A 13,890-nucleotide genomic window follows, 5' to 3' on the forward strand; every position below is an offset into this window, starting at 1 on the left:
TCAGGGCGCCCTCAGAGAACAGCGCCCAGTCACTCCCGTCTGCCTGACCTCCGGCCGCGCTCCGAGCTCACCGAGCCTGCGACCGGTTCAAGGTAACCCCGAGCTGCGAGCTCACTGTCGGCTCTGTCTCTGCAGCCGGCTTTCCCGTTCCAATACCCGCAAGCTCTGCGACACTCAGACACCCCCGATCCTTCTGTGACCCTGCGGGACCTGAGGCCACGCTGACCCTGCGTGGGCTTCGCCCTGGTTTAGCCTCTGGAGCGATGTCCCTCAGCGGAACAGACTTTTAAAAGTCCTGATTTTGTGCGCGGTTGCTCCGCTGCTTGCCGGGAGCCGGCCCCTCCCCCCGGGGTCTATCTTCCCGTCGCTTTGGATTCACTTCTCCGCCGGTCCTACCTTTCAGAAAGTGGTTGTTTTTCTGTTTCCAGAATTGCTGTTCTTCTTCTCTTCGATCTGCCGATGGATTTTCAGGTGTTTGCAATCTTTAGATAAGCTACCTAGCTGATCTCCGGCTAGCTGAAGCAGTCTCAGCTTGCTACTTCTCCGCCATCTTGACTCCTCCCCTAGACATAATATATTTTTAAATGAACTCTTAAATTGACTATTCACTAAGATTACATGATTGTTTAATTTTGTAGGCATTATAAGAGTAGAAAAAAAACTAATCTAGGTCAGGGGGGTAGAAGAGAGAAGAAATGGGTTCTATTGAAAGATTGACAAGGGAATCAAAAATAAATTTGCTTTTTGACAATAAAATTTTAGGTATTTTTGTCTGACGTTTTTTTCATCTAAGAATAATGCCTCATATTTAAATAATTTCATATACTTTACCAAAAACCCCTTTTATATTACTGCATTTAATTCTTACAATAACTGTGAAATAGGTTTGGTATTTCTACTTTCAAGATGAATAAATGGTAGCTTTATAAAGGTTTAACAATTTACCTGAATATTCATTGTTTGTAAGGCATAGATCTCAAAATCAGTAATAGTATGTAAAGGTTAGGAGAACCAGATCTGGTGTCAGGCTGCCTGTGTACAAATTCTGACTTTACTAGCTCCATCTGTGCTTTAGTGTCCTTGTAGGTAAATGGAGTAAATAATGATATCTATTTGATAGAATTGTGAAAATTAAATGAGTAATTCAAATAAAGAATTAGAACATTCTTAGCACTTTAATAAAGTATTATAATAAATATATAATACACATAATTATATATAATATAGAATATAGAATAAAGTATCCAGCATTACACACATAGTTACATATAATTGGAATTTATAGTTACATAATATTTTATTTTTTTTTCAAGATTTTATTTATTTAATATGAGAGACAGAGGCAAAGGGAGAAACAGGTTCCCTGCAGAGCAGGGAGCCAGAATTCTATCCCAGAATCCTGGAAACATCACCTGAGCTAAAGACAGACGCTTAACCCACTGAGCCACCCAAGTATCCCTATAATATTTTATTCTTTATAAAATGCATTCATATCCATAATCCCATTTGATCCTTTCATTACTAGTTCTTGAGTTAGGGCAGTTATTACATTTTGTGATTTTTGATTATTTATTATGAAGTAATTTGCTCAAATTCATACAGCTTTTAGATCCTAGAGTAGGATAAATAATCTAGGTTTTCTCATTCCAAATTCAGTTTTCCTTCTTAACTTTATTCCAATGAAATGCAAAATAGGACAATGTATAAGTTACTTCTAATTTTGAAGTTAAGTTTTGGCAGAATACTTTGAGAATTAACATTGTTATTTGGTCTGGATATGAGAAGTTGTTTCCTGATGAGGAAAAAAAGGGTTATTTCCTTGGATATTAAGAGCCATGTCCTGAACTTGATGCTTGAGATCTTATTAAAAAGAATGCGATCAATTGCGGAGGACCACAGGAAGGGAAGGAAACTGAATGGGAAGAAGTCAGAGAGGGAGACAAACCATGAGAGACCCTGGACTCTGGGAAACAAACTGAGGGTTACAGAAGGGAGGGGGGTTGGGAGGAGGATAGGGTATAAAAGAGGGCACCTTCTTATGAGCACTGGGTGTTATATGTGACTAAAGAATTGTTGAAAACTATGTTAGAAACAAATGATGTACTATATGTTGGCTAAGTGAACATAATAAAACAAAGTAAGATTGAGAACACACTGTTATTAATATTTATACATTTTCTTTTAAAAAAAAATTAACAGCTCCATCATCATCTGCAGTTTCAACAAACTCCCCATCAGTTGTTGTAGCTGTTGTAGAAGGTAGAGGACTTGCCAGAGGTGAAATAGGAATGGCAAGTATTGATTTAAAAAGCCCACAAATTATATTATCTCAGTTTGCAGACAACACAACATATGCAAAGGTAAGTATTTATACTCTTAAAAAATGGTTGACCTAGTGAGCACTATGTAGATTTTCAAGTCCCTGCTTTCCTAATTAGTTTACTTTTTCATGGAATAACAATTATTCACAATTGCACTAAAGTAGGCTACTCTGAATTAAAATTATTTTACATCTGATTTTATTTTTTGAATGTATTTTGCCAAAGGGTTGTTTCCACTGAACAGTATTTGAATTTTATTTTCCAGAGTTCAGGGAAACTGGTCTTATAGGCCAGTCATAATTTGGCGTCTTCTTCCCTTCACTTCCTATCACTTATCATTAATTTGGGCCACTGGCCTGTTGTCATGAAAATTTCTGTCACTTACCAGGTAGAAGTCATCTGCTTCTAATCTCTATATTCTAAAAAGTTATTTGACTCAATTTCTATTATTAAATATGTATATGCTATGTTATTTTTAGCATTTTATTGTTTTTTTTTCCTTTTCCTAATTATTCTTTATGGTTTCTCAGTACATTGGTTTCCTTTTCCTACCTAATAATTTTTTAATATAGCTATCAAACTCCATGATACTAGTACTGCGTCTAACTTTATCTCTGGGTATTTCACATTTTTATGCAATTTAAAAAAACATAGGAAAAGCTTTTTTAAAAACAAATGTTTGGCAGATTGACTAAGAATTTCTGTGTCTGGGGTACTGGGTGGCTCAGTTTAAGCGTCTGCCTTTGGCCTCAGGTCATGATCGCGAGACCCTGGGATTGAGACCCACATGGGCTCCTTGCTCCATGGGGAGTCTGCTTCTCTTTCTCCTTCTGCTCTTTTCCCTCACTCGTGTTCTCTCTCTCTCGGATAAATAAATAAAAATAAAAAAAAAAAAAGAATATCTGTGTCTGGGATAGTTCCAAGAAATGTACCTGTATTGTGAAAAGAATAAATTGTAAAATATGAGTTTCTTATCTGTGTTTCTATACTGTTCAACTTCTAAGCTTTATCAGTGTGGTCATATTGACTGAATCACCATAGTTACACTTTTGAATGTGTTTATTTTTTTTATGGAGATGGATAAAATACCAAATAGAAGAATTTATTTTAAAACATCTTATTTTAAGAATATATATCTGATAAGTTCAAATTAATTTTTAAGCTTAGAGCTGTTATGAATTATTGTGAGGTAAAATATAGCCTATGTTTATGATATTTTATTTATATGTGAGATATATTTATATATACATATAGAATATATGTTTAATATATCACTATTAGAAATATATTTTAACTGGCATATATAATTTGAACAGTGTAATTTTGTGTATCTGTGAGTTAATTTTAAGTACTTATCTCTCAGAAAAATATGCCTCTTGTTTGGTTTTGGAGAATCCTAAGCTTACATTGAAGAAATTATTTATTCAAATGATTTTAGGTAATCACTAAACTCAAAATTTTATCACCTTTGGAAATAATAATGTCAAATACTGCTTGTGTTGTGGGGAATTCAACTAAGTTGTTTACTCTCATCACAGAAAATTTCAAGGTAAGTGATTTTCATTCTCAGTAGTAACATTCAAATCTTACCTTATTTAAAATCCATTCTATATTAGCTTTCTGGAGAACAATAATTTGAACAACTATATATTTACCGTAAAGTGCTCGCTAAACACAAATCTGAAGCTAAAGAACAATTAGTACATAAAATAAAAATGACAGGGCTTCCACTTATTTGATTTGGCACCCTTGATCTACCTTAAACAAAAGGGAAACTGTTAGCACTAATAAGGAGGCTTCTCAGAGTATACAGGAGGCAGACCCTTAGCAAAAATAGATTTCCTTAGGTATAGCTGTGTGGAAACTAGGTATTGTGCTACCAGACTAGTTGAAATTGAAATTTTTGTTCTAGGAGATAGCACTATCAGCAAGAACTTTTTTTTTTTTTTTTAGAGAATTTGATTTGTATTACAGAATTATCTTAGCTTCCCCTGGTAGCATGTATTCTTTACAGTTAACCTACTATTCTAAGCCTCCATATGTGGGACTGTGGCAGGTTAAGTTTTCTGGAACTTGATCTAATGAATGCTCTCTCTGCAAGCAAGAGCTTTTCCAACATGCAGTTTGCTTCTTTCCTCTAGCAAATATTTTGGGCAATGGGGTCTGTAGTTCCAGACTAAGTAGGCAGCATGGCAGTTGGAATAACCACCTGAGAAGTGCAACTTATTTTCAGAATATACTATATTTTTTTATGTTGGTAGCCTTAACTTTAACACATTTGGTATCAATCTGAGATTTAGAATCCAATGAGTTCTTTATTGTTCTTAATATATTCAGCATTTGCAATTATATAAGATTTCTTGTTGTGCTCTTAGAGATCCTGTGTAGTTCAGCTATCTTTGACGTATTGCTAAAAATGATGCCTATTGTCAATCTGTTGTTTCTATGATACAGGTCTCTTTATCTGTTACCTCTTTTATTCATTACTTCAAACTTCTTTTCATTACCTTTATTTATGTATACTGTTTCAACTTCTGTTATTTTGCTCTGCTTAAGCATTTTAAATCTTGGGTTGTGACAGTAATTCAACTTAAAGTAGCTTAAGTTAAAAAAAAAAAAAAAGCCAGCCAGCAAGCAAACAAACGAAAAACCCAGAAATGTATTGGCTTATGTAACTGAGAAGCCAAATTGTTGGATAAATCTTACCTTACTCATTCCCACCACCATCTACCTTCTTCTTCTTCTTTTTTTTTTTTAATTGTAGGTTATTTCTGTGAGGCTTAAGATAATTATGATGGCTACAGATTGATATGATATCTTACCCAATTCAGAGAAAAAATGTATTCTTCCTTCCAGTTTCCATATATAAATTCCAGGGAAGGACCCCAATTGGCCCTGCTTTGTTCATATTCCTACATGTTAGACAATCACTATTTCTCAGGGTAGAAGCACTATGATTGATTAATCCCTGGTCATTTGTTTTCTGTGGGACACAGGTCTGTAATTGACAGTTATGAAAACCACATGGAGTATAAAATAGATGAGTCCTTCAAAGGCAAAAATAGCATATATTCACTACACTTGAGATGTAGGGCAGTATGGCATAGTGCTTAAGAATAGAGGAGTCAGACTGAGACTGCTTATTTCAGATCTTGACTTTAAGTGATCTTGTGCAAGTTAAGTTATTTAAGTTTTTTTCATTAGTAAAATAGGGACAATAATCTACCTCCTAGAGACTTGGTATTTTATATAATGTAATTAGCGAGATGACCTCATTGATAAGGTTACATTTGGGCAAAGTCCTAAAGGAAGTAAGAGACAGAGCCATAGAAGTATTTGGGTTAAAAGTATTACAAGCAGAAGGAAAAAACTAATATTATTAACATTATTACCACACTTACAATAAAAAAAAACCTTCATTAAAAGAGAAGCACTATGAAATGGAAGGATTTTATAGCCAGAGAAGTCTAAATTCAAGTCTCAACTCTGGCATGTATCAAATGTATGATGTTAGAAAAACGACTTGACTTTTTAGAATTTTACTTGTAAGAAAATTGTAGTTAAAACAAGACATATCTTGGAATTATTGTGAAGATTAACTGAGATAACTTAAACACTCTTGGTGCATAACAAATTTCCTAACTTCTCATGAGTTGTTTTTTGCTGTCTTATAGCTCTTTCATAGTTCATTGTTACTTTTTATTATTTTTCTTGTGTATTATTTTTATTCAGAGTAGGTAAACCTTTTATTCTATAACTTCATGCTTCATACTTCCCCCTACTTTTTAAAAAAAGTTTCATTATCTCCTTTACTTCTAAATAAATTTACCTCATGTATATAGCATCTTATAGATTTGGTAGCTAGAATTGATGTTTTCTTCCTCTGCAGCTAATACATTATAAAGATCTGCTCTATCTCAATTAGGATGGAATATGTAACACTAAATATAGAAGTTGGGTGGTGGTGGAGCTGGAGAATAAAATTAGTAGAAGACAGAGACTCTCGTGTTTATTTTTTATTATTGTACCTACCACATCCAATTAAATATCATGTAACTATGGTCTAATAAGAGCTATAGACTGCCATAATTCACTTAGCAAAACAGATAATCATTCTCTTTTTCTTAAATCATTAAGCAAATATTCTATTTAACTGGAAAATAATAAATAATAAAAAAGAAACTTTATACAATATAAAGCTACCTACATATGTACTTGCCTGCATGTGTTTAAGAAAGCAGTTTTGGGCAACTGCATGAAACTTAAAATTTATTTTGGAATTAAAACTTTTTTTCAGAATGTTAATTTTACTACTATCCAAAGGAAATATTTCAATGAAACAAAAGGACTAGAGTACATTGAACAGTTATGCGTAACAGAATTCAGCACTGTCCTAATGGAGGTTCAATCCAAGTAAGTTATCATTTAGGGAAAGTAATAAATCTATAGACTGACTTCCATGAGGGCAAGGTCTTTTGTCTGTTTTGTTCTCTGCTGTATCCCTAGAAAAGTGCCTGGTTTATAATACACAGTCAGTAATTACTGAAATAGTAAAACAGCTAACTAAAATTTATATACAAGGCATATTTTGCTAACTTCATTTATATAGAAATTTTCCAAATTGGTCATAATCTATTGCTGTTGTGGTTGCTGCTCACTTTACTCAAGTAGCCAGGGTAACCTAGAAATGTGAGGCACAGAGCTGTAGTCCTGTTATTTCATACATGTGCTCCTAAGGGATTTAGCTAGGACAGGGTATGATATTTTCAAAAAGGATATATTTTTTAAGATTTTATTTATTTATTTGACAGAGAGAGAGTGAGCATAAGCAGAGGCAGCAGTAGGCAGATGGGAAGAGAGAAGCAGGCTTCTGACTGAGCAGGAAGCCCTGCATTGGGCTCCATGCCAGGACCCTGAGATCATGACCTGAGCCAAAGGCTGATGCTTAACAGGCTGAGCCACCCAGGCACCCTAGAAAGGATTTTTTAGAACATACTAAATAGATACTTTCTTTGAGTTAGGTTGTACTAGTGACTAAGCTCACCAAGATCCTAACATACTTTTCTATACATAGGAACCTCCTAACTCTGTCAGACTTTTTCAACATTATTTGAATTCTTAGAATGGTACATTGACACATACTACCACTGAATATTGTTTTCCAACATGTGATTTATTAGAGTCCTTAAGTGTCAGACTTCAGAAAATTGTCTGTTCTATGAATTTTTATGGTTTAGAGGTTATTTAGCAAGTTTTCAGAAGTAAAGAGCACTGAGTGTGCTTTTTCCCTTTGAATTTAAGCAATGCTATGCAAATATTTATAATTTTCTTAATAATGAGGTGAAATAAATGTTTTCTTTTATAGCAATACTTTTTATTTATTCCAAAGATTTATAGTGATGTTTCATTGGTCACCTTTCAGATATTACTGCCTTGCAGCTGTTGCAGCTTTATTAAAATATGTTGAATTTATTCAAAATTCAGTTTATGCACCAAAATCACTGAAGATTTGTTTCCAGGGTAGTGAACAGACAGCCATGATAGATTCATCATCAGCCCAAAACCTTGAATTACTAATTAATAATCAAGACAGTAGGTAAGATCATCCAATTTTTTTCTTAAAAAATGTATCAGTATATTTTATTATGTCCTATTTTTCTATGAATAGTTACTTTACATTTCTTTAAATTGTTTGATGTATAAATAATGAATAAACATACCTTTAATTATTGTGTCATTGTTGCTGAACTGCTTAGATGTTTCACAAAAGTCAAATTTTAAAAAGATATTTGTATGAAACAAGAAAAACAAACAGTGCATTTCAAAATAGACAAAGACTTGAATGGACTTTTCTGCAAAGAAGATATACAAATGGCCAATAAGCACAGTCATTATGGAAATGCAAATCAAAACTACAATTAACTACTTCACACTCATTAAGATGGTTATTATCAAGTAAATGGAAAATTACTATTGGCAAAGATATGGAGAAATTTGAACCCTGGTACATTTATCATGAGAATGTAAAATGGTACAGTCATTTTTGGAAACAGAATGGTGACTCATCAAAGAAGTTAAACATAGAATTACCATATGATACATCATTCCACTTCTAGGTGTATATACTAGGAAGAAAGCAGAGACTCAAAGAGTTACTTGCATACAAGTGTTCATAGCAGCATTATTCACAATAGCCAAAAGGTGGAAATAAACCAAATGTCCATCAATGAATGACTGACTAGATAAACAAAATCAGGTATATACATGATGTACAATGAATATTATTTAGCCTTAAAAATGAATGGAATTCCAGGGGCATCTGGGTGGCTCAGTCTGTTAAGTGACTGCCTTCAGCTCAGGTCCTGATTTCATGGTCCTGGTATTGAGCCCCCGTGTTGGGCTCCCTGCTCAGCAGGGAGTCTGCTTCTTCTTCTCCCTCTGTTGCTCCCCCTGTTTGGGCTTTCTCTCTCAAATGAATAAATAAAATCTTAAAAAAAAATGAGTGAAATTCTGATAGATGCCACAAGATGTATGAACCTTGAAAACATTGTACTAAGTGAAATAAACCAAACACAAAAGGAAAAATATTTTTTAATTCCACTTAGATATCTAGACTAGGCAAATTCATAGAGACAGTAGACAAAAATGATCAGGAACTTGGACTAGTAGGGAGTGAGTTGTTACCGTTTGATGGATTCAGAGTTTCTGCTTGGGATGACAAAAAAGTTCTGGAAATGGGTAGTGGTAGTGGTTGTACAATTTATTGTGGGTAAATTGTTTATTGTGGGCACTGAATTATGTGCTTCAAATGATTAAAAAGGTAAAATTTTTGTTATGTGTGTTTTACCACAATAAAAAGAAGATACTGTATCTAGATTACCACAAAATTAGAATAAGTATCTTTAAAAGCATCAAGTCCAGGAAATTTATGGGGCTATGTAATTATTTGAGAAAGTAAGAATAGTTGAATCACTTGATCTATGGTATGACTAGATTGCTGGTTTTATTGGTTTCTTATTAACTTTAATTAGAGCACCAGGAATATTGATGGTGGGCATGAGAGATAAAGAGATAGGGAGAGGCGCGTGCACACACACACACACATGCATGCACACACACAATGTTTGTAGATTTCATAGTGGGTTACTTAAAGTAGAATTAACATGTTAATAGAAAATAATCAACATGGTGGTTGTCAGGCAGAAATGCATTAATAAGGGGTCAGTTTGGGACAAAGAATTAATGAGCTATGATTTTTCTCCTTGAGGAATTAGTCTAGAGGAGGAAACACAAAGACAGTATTATTAACGTGTACTAAGTATGGTGATAAAATTTGCATAACAATGATGGGATCATAGCAGAGAGAGGGTTAAGGGTAAAAAGGAAGTAATTAGGAAAGGCTTTCTAGAGGAGATAATACCTGAGGTAAGTTTTGAAATATAAAAGTTATCCAGATGAAGTAGAAAAGGTGAAAAGTCAAGTCTTAAAAGCATTATTTCCTTTCCTTTTTTTTTTTTTTTTTTTTAAGGATTTTATTTATTCACTAGAGAGGGAGAGTGAGTGAGAAAGAGAGAGGGAGCACAAGCAGGAGCCCGGGGATTGGGAGGTGAAGGGAGAGGCAGAGGGAGCAGCACACTCCTCACTGAGTGGGGAGCCCAACATGGGGCTCGATCCAGGGATTCCGAGCTCATGACCTGAACTGAAGGCAGACACTTAATCAACTGATGCACCCAGGCATCCTGAAGGCATGGCTTTCTTTTCTTTTCTTTCTTTCTTTTTTTTTTTTTTTTTTCCAAGATTTTGTTTATTTATTTGAGAGAGAGAGATCACAAGTAGGCAGAGGCAGGCGGGGGGGAGGGGGGAAGCAGGCTCCCTGCTGAGCAGAGACCCCCCCCCCCTTGCCCCCGATGTGGGGCTCAATCCCAGGACCCTGAGAACATGACCTGAGCCAAAAGCAGAGGCTTAACCCACTGAGCCACTCATGCACCCCATGATTTTCATTATAACAGTATGATATGTGCAAGGAAACTAAAGCTATTTAGTATTATTGGTAAAGTGCAAGCTCAGAGTAAGTAAGCTTGGAGTAAATAATCAGCTTCTGGCAATTAAATATAACATTAGACATCAATGAAAGGGATAAAGTGATTATGATTTTTAGTATTAAGAATATTGAAGGGAATAACAAGCATTTTAGAGAACTGAAACCTTAAGGTGCTCTGTGCAAATTTAGAGCCATAGCTGTTTCAATATCTCTGTTACTTTGTGTATTCTTATCTTGGCTTTACTTTCCATTATGTGGAATTGCAAGACATTATTTGCTGTTGCAAACTTAGAAACAAAAGCTGTCTGATTTTGTTAATCACTTAAACTCTAATCATCAAGAGCAGTTTAAATCTGTCTAGGTGCTATTGATACTATTTTAGTATTATTACTGTATATAATGCTTTTAGTGATGCATCAGTATAGTGGCCTCAGTTTCTTTGCAGTTCCATTGAATGAGGATGGTCTAAAATTCCAGCCTTAATTTATAGTTAATTGTGGCTTTATTCCTTTTCAGCTTAGTGAATAATATTCTTTTCTTCCTACTTAAAAAGAATTAAAATAATACTATCTGGAAAAATTACTCTTGTCATTTACTTTCTATGTTATAGTAACACAAGAGTAAGATAGAGAGTCAGCAACTAAGGCTGGTAATTACCACAAAGTGTTTTATAACTGCCTCATTTCATAGTTCATCATTATTTATTATTATCATTATTAAACATTGCTTGAGTTCCTGCTATATATTACATGATAGGATATTTGACCTCTAAGAGTTCATATTATTGTTGAAAGTGAAAATTGAGAAGTCTTTCCACAGATTTGAACCAAAGAATATCAGGTTAAAAGATGGATATTCGACCTGCTGAACTATCTGGATAGCTCTAACATTCCGTAAACTTGTCACCTACCTGTTCAGAGCAGTTTCACCCTTTGATTTCTATAGCAAGTGGCAGGTTTGGGTATGCTGCTCACTTCCTTGGTTCCTGTAGATGTCCAGTTCTCAAAAAGTAAATGCCTGTGATGACCCCACCCCCACCCCGACCAGGCTTGATTGGAGTAGTTCTCTAAAAATTTGTTTAAATTGATATACCAGGGGCTCCTGGATGACTCAGTTGGTTAAGCAACTGCCTTCAGCTCAGGTCATGATCCTGGAGTCCTGGGATGGAGCCCCACATCGGGCTTCCTACTCAGCTGGGAGTCCACTTCTCCCTCTGACCTCTCCCATCTCATGCTCTCTCTCTGTCTCATTCTCTCTCTTTCTCAAATAAATAAATGAAATCTTAAAAAAAATTGATATACCAGGGTACCTGGCTGGCTCAGTTGGTAGAGCATATGACTCTTGGTTTCAAGGCTGTGAGCTCGAGCCCTAAAAGTTTACTTAAAAAAAAATTGAAATACCAAAAATCTGCTAGTCTGATGACTAAGTTAAGAGTCATTCTTGTTTTCTACCCTCTCGCAACCCATTTCAGTCCACTAGTAAATCCCCTGACTCAACCTTTGGAATACATACCAATTCTGGATCACATCTTACCATTTCCAAGGCTACAACCCTAACCATTACCTCCATCATTTTAGCCTGGACTACTATAATAGCCCCTAACTTGTTTCTCTGCCTTCTTTTTACCCTCTTACACTTAGTCTTTTCTTGATCCAGTGGGCAGACTGTGATCCTTTTAAACTAGAAATCAGATGTTGGAACTCTGCAGCTGAAAATCTTCCAGTGGCTCCATTACATGTAGAATAGAGTCCAGACTCTTTACCATGCCCTACAAGAACTTCTGTGTCCAGGCCTTTATCAGCTTCTTCATCTTCCTCCATTTTCTTTCATTTGCAAAGTCCCACCGACCTTGATCTTCTGTTTGGTTCTAGATCCAAAAAAGCCTTCCTGGGCTTAAATTACTGTTCTACTTGCCCCCCCTCTTTTTAAAAAAAATTATTTATTTATTTGATAGAGAAATCACAAGTAGGCAAAGAGGCAGGCAGAGAGAGAGGGAAGCAGACTCCCTGTTGAGCAGAGAGCCCAATGCGGGGCTCAATCCCAGGACCCTGAGATCATGACCTGAGCTGAAGGCAGAGGCTTAATCCACTGAGCCGCCCAGGTGCCTCTATTTGGCCCCTTTTAACTACTAACTCTTTTCTTGTTATTTAATTATTAGGAAACCTTGGATGAGTTAGTTAATTTCTTTGCATTTCAGTTCCTTATAAAATGTGGTTAAATATAACATCAACTTCACACTGTGGTTATTAGAATTAAATAAATTAATAAATGTAAAGTGCCTGGAATATTGCCTGGCACATACTTAATGTTCGATATGTTACCTACTCTCAACATAGTTGCCAACATCATTTCCATCCCATCATCATCTTTGCATGGATATCTTTTGAATTCAACTACCAAATGTACATATAGGTCTCTCTCAACGAGCTTAACTAAGGAAACCTCCTGGTCATTCTCTATGCAGTCCTGTTCTATTTGTTTGTTTAACACTTTCTGTACCTGAAATTATTTTCTTTCTCTTTGTTTGTAATTCTCTAACTTCTTCAGTTAGAACAAAGTGACTATATTAAATATTAATTTTTTTCAGTGTGAAAGCTCTGCCCCTATAAAAGGTACATTACTGATATCTTGCTAATATTGATGGAATGCCATGGACTACAACATTTTATATTAGTCTGAATATTTTAGCTGAGCTATAAAAAAAATCATTTAATACAAAACGATATTGTCTACCCTTTGTTAATTAAAGCATTGTCCATTGATAGCATACTTGGGAGCTTATTTGAAATATATATTCTTTGGCCTCATCTCAGACTTAGAGTTTCCTGTGTGATTTGTATGCACATTATAATGTTTGAGAATCACGAATGTAGATTAAAGGATTATTTAGAAAGATAAATGGTCGGGGTGCCTGGGTGACTCAGTGGGTTAAGCCTCTGCCTTCTGCTCAAGTTTTGATGTCAGGGTCCTAAGATCGAGGCCCACATGGGGCTCTCTGCTCAGCAGGGAGCCTGCTTCCCTCTCTCTCTCTCTGCCTGCCTCTCTGCCTACTTGTGTGATCTCTGTCAAATAAATAAATAAAATCTTTAAAAAAGTTAAATGGTAACTTCTTTGGATTTTATTTTTTATACTTGATGAAATTTTCCTTATTTGTGTTTTCAAAGGAATAATCACACCCTCTTTGGTGTTCTAAATTATACTAAGACTCCTGGAGGAAGTAGAAGGCTTCGTTCTAATATATTAGAACCTCTAGTTGATATTGAAACCATTAACATGAGATTAGATTGTGTTCAAGAACTACTTCAGGATGAGGAGCTCTTTTTTGGACTTCAGTCAGGTAAATGAATATCACCTAATTTTATGAATACAAATTATTTAAAAATGCATTGTCTTTTTATAAGAATACTAGTCATATTGGATTAAGTTCAGCCTAATAACATTATTTTAACTTGATTACATCTGCGAAGATCTAATTTCCAAAAAAGATCACGTTTAGATACCAGGACTTAGGACTTCAGAATATCTTTT

General features: G+C 35.1%; 1 protein-coding gene across 1 annotated transcript in view; it reads left to right on the forward strand.

Annotated features, from left to right (window-relative positions):
- The window catches only part of MSH4 (mutS homolog 4), a 106,741-nt gene that overhangs the window by 14,742 nt on the left and 78,109 nt on the right, over window positions 1–13,890 (forward strand). The window contains exons 3-7 of the mRNA XM_082686597.1: window positions 2,200–2,360; window positions 3,760–3,870; window positions 6,619–6,734; window positions 7,744–7,917; window positions 13,527–13,699. Coding sequence (XP_082542723.1) covers window positions 2,200–2,360; window positions 3,760–3,870; window positions 6,619–6,734; window positions 7,744–7,917; window positions 13,527–13,699 — 735 coding nt within the window. The remainder of the gene's footprint in view (window positions 1–2,199; window positions 2,361–3,759; window positions 3,871–6,618; window positions 6,735–7,743; window positions 7,918–13,526; window positions 13,700–13,890) is intronic.

The sequence above is a fragment of the Mustela nivalis genome (assembly GCF_964662115.1).
Source record: "Mustela nivalis genome assembly, chromosome: 10".
NCBI classification, from domain to species: domain Eukaryota; kingdom Metazoa; phylum Chordata; class Mammalia; order Carnivora; family Mustelidae; genus Mustela; species Mustela nivalis.